We start from the raw sequence: 10,613 nt of genomic DNA on the forward strand, positions 1-10,613 counted from the left end.
TTTCTACCTTCATCTATGGGAATTTTTCTTTACCCAGGAGAAACTAGAGACTATGTAGTCTTCTAAACAAAGAAAGCTAAGTCAATCAAACTGCTGCTTAGCAAGAAACTGTAGGGCTTCCCTGGTGGCTCAGTGGTAAAGAATCTACCTGACAACCAGATGTCAGTTCAATCCCTGGGTTGTGAAGATCCCCTGGAGAAGGGATTGGCAATCCACTCCAGTATTCTTGCCTGGAAAGTTCCATGGACAGAGGAGCCTGCCAGGCTACTGTCCATGGGGCCACAATGAGTCAGACACGACTTAGCAACTAAACAAGTAATCCTAAGTAAATTTACTCTATCAGAGAATATGTTATTGAATTTAGAGGCAAGTGTTTTACCAGGATGCAATGCAAAACCTTATAGAATTTGTGTCAAGGACCAGTAATTCCCCTGCCTCCCAAAGCCCTCCCGACATAACACCCTGATTTTCATGTATTTCACCACCACTAAAATCTAGCCCCGCTCAGGAGGTCTACTAGATTACACTCGAGATACCCTCATGTTTGGAGTGTGCTGGGGCTCCTTCCGTTCAGGGCCCAGAGTGCCAGCACAGTGACGTCTCAACATCCCATCACAAAGGAGACAGTAATATGCATCAAACACCTGGTTTGTGGACTGTGTTCACCTGCACTGGGGCAGGAGCACTGGATACCTTCTGTTCTTTCCCCCAGGTGGAGATTCCCTCTGGTTGACTCACAATCTCAGGGTAACTGTTCAGGGAAGCTTCGCATTTCAGTCTCAGCCTCCCAACTTTGAGGGCCACCATCTGGGGATCTGGGCCCGGCTCACCATTATCACAGGTTCATCCAGCCCACCACGCAGCCAACTTAAAATGACCTCCCACGAAGGAACAGGAAGACAGAGAAGATGCATATTATGATTAGCTTTCCAGCCCCACCTTAGCCTCTCACAACTTAAAAGGTTGGGAGTGTTGGTCGAACACAGTGAAATAGTTGCCTCAGACCTGACTAGGGGCTGGAGGGACTGCTAGACGTGACTTTGGAGCACACACTGGCCTTGGCAGGACTATAAACCCTGACTGCAGCTCGGGCTCTCTCGTCATCCTCTCTCAGAGCCTTTTCATAATCGGGTGGGAAGGCACTGGGGATGTTACCATTGACCTTGGCCAAAATACCAAACCTCAAAGTTTTGGTTTAAGAGAATCAAGGCTGAGAATTTATACCTCACTGCTCTCATCCCAACTCCCTCCCCAGCATCCTCCCTGCTTTTTGTCACTTGTCTTAGATCATCACACCACCTTCCTTATGGAATCACTGCTCATATACTCAAGACATCTACAGGCAGGTACAGGGACTCCTTTATCTTTGCATCACCCCCACCAGCACAGAACCTTCTGAAGAGCAGATGCTCAAGTAAAGATGGGAATAAAGGAGCCACCAAGCAAGGAATGTAGTTTCTCATTGTTTTTATCGGCATTCTTGAATAAGCTAACAACATCTAAATATATCGCCAAGGGTACTACTGAATGTTATAGAGAGAGAGACAAAGGTGAATAACATAAATCAAAACTTGACTACAGCTTACTTGATTTTCATCTGTTTTAAAACTACAACATTCTTTCACATTTCCAAGAAAATTACTATTCCAAAGCTGTGTTATCTTGTTCTGGATCCCCAAAAGATGAAGGATTTTCTGAATTACACTACACAGTACCAAAACTCTTACTCTTAGATCTGACAGACAACAACAAATCTGTGATCCATGTCATTTGTAAATTTGGATTCTGAATCTAAACAAACATTCTAGGAAATGAAACAACATTTGAAAGGTAATAGTGTAAAACAGGAACACAAAGAAGATACGTATTGACATTTCCAGCCCTACTTTAGCCTCTCACTTCTTAAAAGGTTGGCAGTATTGGTCAAAGAAAGTGAAGCTGCCGCCTGAGAACTCACTGGGCACTGGACGGATCTCTGGGTGGGACCCTGGAGCAGGCAGTGGCCCTGGCAGCACCACGAGACCTAACTAGAGATCTGCCTCGGGATCTCTTCTCTTCTCCCAAAGCTACAGCATAATGCAACGGGAAAGCACTGGGGATGGTACTCTTGATCTTGGCCAAAAACTCCAGCACCTTCATCTTTCTGGTTTCAGCGTAGGCTCTTGAGCCCCACAGGAACTCATAGCTCAGGGGATCGCTGTCGGGAATCTGATGATACACCAGGTAATTCTGCTGCACCCACTCTTCCGTGATGAGCTTCCTGGGATCCCCAAAGATTACATGCTGCTTTCCATCATAGATGCCCAGAACATTCAGGAACTCCCAGACATCAGCCTCAGAGGCGCGGTTGCCATTCAGGTAGATCACATTCAGCAGAGGCATCAGAAGCCCATTCTTCAGCACCTCACAGCTGCTGCTCAGCACCTCATCACTGATGAGGCCTATCTTGCTGACCAGGGTATAGGAGTAACCATTCGGCTTGACTTCCTTCAATTCAAGACCAAATGACAGCTCCATGCATTTAGCTGCTCTCCTGAGGATCTCGGGGAAGCGTGTCTTGTACCTTTTGTGAAAAAGCTTCCGCATATCTAGCCTCCTAATGGGCTCTTTCATCTTACACTTATCAAGCAGGAAATTGACCAACACTCCTGCCTTCTCCGTCAGAGGATCTAGAGGAGTGGTCTTAGCAGAGGTTGAGGCCCGGGAGGAATTTTCACGTTCCTCAACTTGGCCCCTGCCACGTGCTTTAGATCTTGGGTGTGAAGCCCCTGCAACAGGAGAGCTAGTGGCTGCAGCTCCCTGAGGCTTCTGGCCTGCACCGGCAGGGGGGGAGCCCGGGGGCGTACCCCCAGAAGTAGGGGTGGGGGTGGCAGCAGCCAGAGCATTCCCGAGATCCTTGGCCTCCATGCGTGCCTGGCGGCGTTTCTCACGTCCACGGCGCTTGCTCTTCTGCCCCCGAGGCATGACTATCAGCAGGCACAGCGGGCAGGGAAGCAGGCAGGAAGTAGGTGATGCTGGAACCTGGAGAAGGGAAGATTAGTGGATGAGCTCCTTCAGCATGGAGGGAATGAGGCTGCTCTGCCCGTTTCCTTGAGAGCCCTACTCCAGGAACCGCTGGCCTCTTGTTCTTGGTCAGCCCATCCCCTGAGAACCCTGTGTAAGAAGTGAGCGCGTGCCAGCCTCAGGCCGCAGCCTGCCTGTGGCTGCCTCCAGTTGACAGAAGATCCTGGGACCGGGGCCCTTTCTGGGTCCCTTCGTTCACACACACAACTGTCACATCAGCTCTTAGTGGGGCCGGGACCCCTGCCATGTGCCGCTTGAAAGGTGACACCTCAAAGCTCCCTGGGACCCATGAGAAGGAGCCGAGTCGTGGACACAGTAGGGGTGGATGGCACTGGCAGTTCTGGGGGCCTGCTCTGTCCTGAACTCGGTTCTCCACCATTCAGGGTCCTCATCTTGTCAACACCAAGGGTTCGGGCCCCTCCCTCCTGCCTCTGGTGCTGCCTCTTCAGGTGAAGAACCTCATCTCCCTTAGAAATGACACAAAGAAATGAGGGGCCTCAGCAGAGGATCAGGCAAGACTCTAGTGTTCATTTGATTAGCTGGAAGGGGGAGCGTGCTACCTTCAGTCCTCATTCGCAGTCCCCACTTTGACTCCTGGGAGGATCTGGGGGCTCCTTTCTCTCCTGGCTTGAGGACCTTTCCTCACAGCAAGGCCAACAGCTCCCTGAGATCGAATGGGGAAAGCCAGGGTGGCCTTACCTGGCCCTACCGCCCATGGTCTCTGTGGCCAGAAGAGCTGCAGCAGGAGTTTGAGGCCCTGTAATGGGTGCTACTCATGCAAGGTCCCCAGATTTTACTCAGGGCAGAGTCTAAGATTCCTTCCTCTGCTGACCCATTAGACTAAGGTGCTCACTTCCCTGTTAGCTGTGAGTGAGGCACACTTCTGCCGGCCATGTATGCCTGGGGGCACCAAGGAGTGACAGTGCGAGGAATTCTGGGAGTTTCCCACAGTCCTCAGCATCTTCTCTGTGAGTCCTGGCAAATGTTAGAAATTCTCCCTCTGCTGACCTGAGCACGCTGAGGTTCCCAAGGTGAAAGAAAGTGTGAGCCACCTCTCGGCATCCCTGTCCCTGACCTCCCTGGGATGGCAGCAGGGGCTGGACTCTGTGGGACTTCACTGTTCTGTCATCACTGGCCCCTTTAGTCCGCACTTGGATGTGATTTATGTTCCTCCCTTAGTCCACCCTGAGTTTTCTGGCCTCAGATCAAGGCCCACATCTCCCTGAGTTCCTGGGGCTGAAAGTGAGGGGTGACATCTGGCAATCTCTGCCTGAGGTGCCCCAGGGCAGACAGGGACTGGGACTTTGCAGGCCCCCACTGCTTTGGGTAGGTGCTCATCTAAGTCATGTCTCTGGGTCCTTATCATGACTCTGTGACTCCTGGCAAGACCAGGAAATCTCTGTCTCGACTTGAGATCTCTCCCCTCCTACTAAGGCCCCCATCTCCCTGAGACCCACTAGAAAGCAGTGACATTTTCCCAATCTCTAGCTACAGCTGTGTGTGGACTCCTGATGCGGACAGTCAGGAAGAGATTCTGCACTGCCCTCTGTTGTCGAGGTGTAGCTGGATGGTCCCTCAATTCTTAGGTCCTCTTCTGGGCTCCTGGTACTAGCTGCAAATGCTCCAGTGGCGGACCTGAACCCATACCCCCATCATCGAGGTTCCTCACCTCCCTGCGAGGCTCTGGGCAGAAGCAAGTGGGGGTCCTCTGGTCCCCATGCCTGGGTCTCCCAGGTCTGAGAGGAGTGATGCGACTATGTGGTTCACTTCCTTCTGGGTGGGGTTCTGGCATGTTCATTCAGTGTTACCACTGTCACTCCCTTTAGGAACCGGTCTTCCTCCCTATGTTGAATGAGGCCTCACCCATCAGAGTCAAACCTGAATGTCCCTGATACCATCCTTGGAGAAAATGAGAGGGCATCTCTGCCTGAGAGCTCTAACCCGGCTTCCCAGGGTGACGGCAGAGGTGGCACTCTGTGTGGGCTCCTCTGTTCTGGGGGAGTCAGTTGTCTCCTTCCTCACATAGAATTGGTGCTTCAACATCTCTCATGGCCTAGGACTCCTCGTTTTCTCCTAACCTGGGCAGGCAGACCTGAAACCAGGCCCTCATCTCCCTCGGACCCCACAGGCAAAATCAGGGGCACCAGAACTGGCCAACTCTTCCCTGGGACCCCCAGGGCTGACAGCTGAGGCGCCATCAGATGTGGCTGTCTCTACCGTGTATGGATCTTCCCCTCGACTCTGCATCCTTCCTGGGACTCTGCCTTCTGCAGACCTGAGCCCAAGACCCTGTGAAAGGTCTTCACCTTTCCCAAGAGGACCCAAGCTGACAGAGTGAGCCACATTCCGCCAAAAATGATTTGGGGCTATGCTGCTAACCACAAGGGCAGCACTCTCGACCCCCACCCCCTGCCCCAGTTCTGGAGTCAGGGGCTCCCTCAGTCCTCACTCAGGATTCTGGCCTCCAGTTTGGGTAGGGTTTGGGGTCTTCCCTCTGCTGACCCGAGTCTGCATGCCCCAGAGCAAAGCTCTCACCTCCCTGAGTGGCTAGAGGAGATGCTGGGGGCTCCATATCCAGCTACCTTGTTTGGGGATGCCCAGACCTGAGAGCAGGGCTGCTCCTTAGTGCAGCAATCTGCTTGGATGCCAGGCCTGCTGACTAGCACTGAAGGTCCCAGCTTCACTCCTTCTAAGGCTGAGACTCCTCCCTATGCCTCATGGGGTTACCTTATCTATCATTCTATGTCTTTATTTATTTACCTTTCACACCCATTGCTTTTTATTATGTAACTGGTAGTTACATCTTAACCTTTCTCACCTCTTTCTCTTCTCCCCCACACCCCTAAACCTAACCCCCATCAACCACCTGTTTTTTCTCTCTTGCTTCTATAATTGTTTCTGTTTTTCAGATTCCTCACAGAAGTGAAATCATATAGTATTTCATTTTCTCTGACTCATTTCACTTAACATACATAATACCCTCTAGGTCCATATCCTTTTATATAAAGGCCTTTCTCTACCTGAACGCCCCTTATACCCAAACCCCGCCAGCCCCCGCACACCATGCAAAAATGACGGGTTCTCTCAGCCTGAATTACACTATGGTAATTTGGACCCCTATGGTAGGGGTCCAAACCTTCTTATTCTAATGATCTAATGATCAGATCTAATGATCTGAGCGGGAGGGAATGTAATAATAACAGAAATAAAGTAAACAATGTAATGAGCTTGAAGCATCCTGAAACCATCCCTTTAGCCTACCCACCCTACCCTCATGCCACCCCACCCTCCTTTATCCACCGCATCACACCCCATCCCACACTGCACCCCACCCCATGCAAAAATTGTCTTCCAAGAAACCGATCCCCCAGTGCCAAAAAGATTGGGGGCCACTACTGTGTGGCACTGCAGCATTGGTTGCAGGAATGACTTCTGTGCAGCCACCACTTTCGAAGGAGATATCCCTGTGAGCGCTGAAAGCCCCATCTTTTCACCTGTTGAGGGCAAATACCACTTCCAACGCATAAAGAATCCATCCTCTTTCAACAAAGCAGCCCGAGCCGCCACCGACCCTCCACGTGGCAACAAGATGGCTCCTCGGCCCGCAACTCGGGACAGGGCATGTTACACTGTAGATTGCAGGGGTGGGATGCGGTTGGGTCACTTTTCTTACAGGGAGGGGTTGGGAAATTCACTTCAGCTACATTCAGGTCCTCACCTTGGCTCCGGACGAGTCCAGTACACAATCTCCGCTGAACAGACGCTGCAGCTACCAGTCGCTCTCCTCGCCTCGAAAGCGGAAAAGAGGAGTCCTGCATACGTTCGTACGTGGGGTCTCCTAGGGGCGGGGCAGGGGCAGGGGGCAGGGGCGGGGTGCTACAGAAACCCGGTAGCTCAATATTCATCCGTCCCTGGGTCCTCCTTGTGCAGTGTTATCAGAGCCCAGGACACCTCCTTCTACGAACTCGAGTTCTCCAGCTCCCAAACGAAGCCCTCGCCTTCCCAAGTCCCTAGTGTTGGGAGTCAGGGTGCTGCTCTGAGCATCTCTGCTTGTCAGGAGGGGGCGCCACTCAGTGAGCCTCCCTCGTAGGGGGAGAGACCCTCTCACTAGCACTGATGGTCCTCACCTTAAGTCCGGTTATGGTCAAGATGCCCCCCTCTGCAGATCTGGGGTCCGATTCTGCTAGAGGAGGCCCTGTCCTCCCTAAGATCACACAGGTTGAATGAGGGGACCACTCAGAAGTAGCTCTTCTGGGTCTCTCAGGGCTAAGAATTTACAGAAATGTGTTTGGCTCCCTTTCCAGGGGTCCTGTCTAACACTCAGCATCGCATGTGAGGTCCTCCTTGGGTTCAGGTCCGTCCCTCTGCGAAACAGGATGATCCTATTAGACAAAGGCCTCACCTCGCTGAGACTTTCCAGACTGAAATCAACCTGACATCTGTGCCCAGCGCTTCCTGGGGACCACAGCATCAGTGATTTTCCAGGGCCTCCTTTTATAGTGTGTGCTACCATGAGTTCACTTTCAGGTCCTCACATTGACTCAAGACGAATCCTGTAACTCCACTCTCTGGTTTATGAAGCTGCTTGTCCTACGTCAAGGTCCTAGTCTCCTGAGAATTCCAAGTGGGAAGTCAGGGTGATCCTCATGTGATCGTAGTCCATCAGGGCCTCTGAGAACAGACAGTGGGGATGCAACTCTAGTCCTTTCGGATTCCTTTTGCTCAACATACTACATCTACTACAACCTGGGTCTCTGCCTTCTACTCATCTAACATTCCACTTCTTAGTCTTTGGATGACCACTATATTCAGTGATGATTGTCTCCTCAGCCCTCCTACATGGAGGTTCCCATATCAGCATCTGTCACTTGACTAAAGGCTTCTTGGGAAATGCATATTCCTACAGACATTGAACAGTTAACCTCTAGCAAATTTGGAGAAAACAGGTCTTGGTCCCAAAAGTAATCTAAGATTAGGAACATGCAGTAGAAATCAAGGAACTCGGGAAAGATGTTATGCTGTCAGAGAAAAGGAGCTGATATATTCCTTCTCTTCAGCCAGATTAGGGTGTCTGCTTATTTGCTCAGTCATATCTGACACTTCACAACACCATGGACTGCAGCCTGCCAGGCTCCTGTGTCCATGGGGATTCCCCAGGCAAGAATACTGGAGTGGGTTGCCCTCCTCCAGGGGATCTCCCCAACCCAGTGATTGAACTCAGGTCTCCCGCATTGCAGGCAGATTTTTTACCATCTGAGCCACCAGATTTAGGGTAGTTTAAAAATCTTTACTTTCAGTACCCTCCTGCTGTTGGTTGAGTGGTTAAGACTCTGTGCTCCCAATGCAGGGGGCCTGGGTTCAATCCCTGGTCAGGTAATTGGATCCCACATGTCACAACCAAGAGTTCATGTGCCACAACTAAAAATCTCACATGCCACAACTAAAGAGCCTGCAGACATGGCAGCTAATTCCAAAGCAATTGTTCAGGGTAGTTTTCCATTCCAGGCTTAAGTCTCTCAACTTTGAGACCCGCCATCTGAGGGTCTGACCCCTATTCAGTGTTTCCACAGCCTCCCTGGTGGGCTCGCCCTGTAGCCTAACTTAAAACTACCTTCCACTGCCGGACTTTTATTGTCCTAAAGTCTCCAAGTGCCTTGCCTCAGTGTATTCACACTAGACTTTTCATGAGGAAGCCCTCAATCCCCTCACCTCCTTACACCTCATTTTTATTGGGCCCCTAGATCTCAGTTCACCAGCTACTTTATATGAATGCTGCTCTTAGACTCTAGAATTTATGGGGTTGAGTTTATATTTCTTAGCATCCCCAAAACCACCCAGAAGCCTTCCAAAGAGCAGATGCTAAATTGATATCTGAACAATTACAGTGCAAGTGTGCAAGAAAACAATTTACTGGGATTTCATTTCCCCACATTCTGAAATAAATGAAGCCAATCCAGGTAAATAAACTTCAATATTACAAAGAAAGACTACAACAAAACAAGAAGTGAATACCTCTTATGATTTTTTTCTGTATCTGATAATCACACAGACTTCACTGTGGAAAAATTTCCATTTTCACAAAAGAATCCATATTGCAATATCATGTTATCTTGTTCCGAATGACAAGAAATGATTCAAGGATTTCAGTCTGTGCTATGTAATACGAAATTTCTGATTTTTCAACTTGATAATCTGTAGTACATGTGGGAGCTGTGCCATTAGTACGCTTGGACTCTGGAGCTAAACACAACTTTAATTAAAGGGAACAACATTTAAAAACAGAGAAAAGAAAAACCTCAAATTTGTGAATATTGTATAGGAACACAAATACCTTATATGCTAAATTTCCATGAGCCCCACCATGGCCCTCCGCTAGTGGGAAGACTGCCTGCTTTCTTGAAATGCAATGTGAAGTATCTGCTCAGACTTCACTAGGGGTGGGAGGAAACTTGGACATGCTCCAGAAAGTGCACTGGCCCTGGCACCATAGGAGCCCTGGCTGCAGCTCTGGCTCTGGCTCTCTCTTCTTCAGCTCTCAAAGCCTCCTCATACCAGAATGGGAAGGCACTGGACTTGGTATCATCGACATTAGCCCCAAACTCCCACATTCTTTTATATATCTATATCTATCATGGAAGCACTTCATATTACTTTACAAAATTGTACTCATTCCTTTTTATAGCTTCGTAGTCCTCCACTCTGTGGATATATCATGTTCCCTCAAATAACATGGGCATAGGCATTTTCGTATTTTCATGTGTTCGTGGATGTCTCTTCAGAGTTAATTTCTGAAAACACTGAATTACTGGCTCAAATGTAAAAGCACATTTAATTTTCTGGCATTACCAAACTGTATTTACGCTCTAATCTCATTCTTTGACATGTAGCTCTCAAAGAATGAGATCAGTATATTCTCTAACACTATATACAAAAGTAAACCGAAAAGGGATTAAAGACCTAGCTATAAGAGTGGAAACCATAAAACTTTTGAAGATAATATGAGCAGAACACCCTTTGATATAAATCATAGCAATAGTTTTTTGGATCTGTCTCCTAAAGCTAGGAAAATAAAAGCAAATTAAAGTTAAAAGCTTTTGGACAGCAAAGGAAACCATCAACAATATGAAAAGTCAACCTACTGTACGGGAGAAAATATTTGCCAAAGATATAACCAATAAGGGGTTAATATCCAAAATATATAAACAGTTGATATAACAGGTTAAAAAAAATCAAGAAAAAGATGGGCAGAAGACTTAAATACACATTTTTCTAAAGAAGACAAACAGCTGGTAAGAGGCACATGAAAAGATGTTCAACATCGTTAATTGTCAAATGAATGCAAATGTAAACCACAATGAGGTATTATCTTATGCCTATCAGAAGGGCTCTAAGCCAAAAGGAACAGAAGTAACAAATGTTGGTGAGCATGTGGACATGATTTGTACACTGTTGTTGGGAATGTCAATTGGTGCAGCCACCATGGATAACAGTAAGGAGGGTCCTCAAAATCTAAAACCAGAACTAACACATGACCCAGCATTCGCACTCCC

At 48.8% G+C, this 10,613-nt stretch overlaps 1 protein-coding gene across 1 annotated transcript; it reads right to left on the bottom strand.

Annotated features, from left to right (window-relative positions):
- Positions 1 to 1,502: 1,502 nt before the first annotated feature.
- Positions 1,503 to 6,840, bottom strand: LOC129639186 (melanoma-associated antigen B1-like). The gene is made up of 2 exons (XM_055564189.1): positions 6,782 to 6,840; positions 1,503 to 3,021 (listed from the first exon to the last, which is right to left on the bottom strand). Exon 2 carries the CDS (start codon positions 2,962 to 2,964, stop codon positions 1,954 to 1,956), a length of 1,011 nt encoding a protein of 336 aa, XP_055420164.1. The 5' UTR covers positions 2,965 to 3,021; positions 6,782 to 6,840; the 3' UTR covers positions 1,503 to 1,953.
- Positions 6,841 to 10,613: the final 3,773 nt, after the last annotated feature.

Source organism: Bubalus kerabau, chromosome X, assembly GCF_029407905.1.
Source record: "Bubalus kerabau isolate K-KA32 ecotype Philippines breed swamp buffalo chromosome X, PCC_UOA_SB_1v2, whole genome shotgun sequence".
NCBI lineage: Eukaryota > Metazoa > Chordata > Mammalia > Artiodactyla > Bovidae > Bubalus > Bubalus kerabau.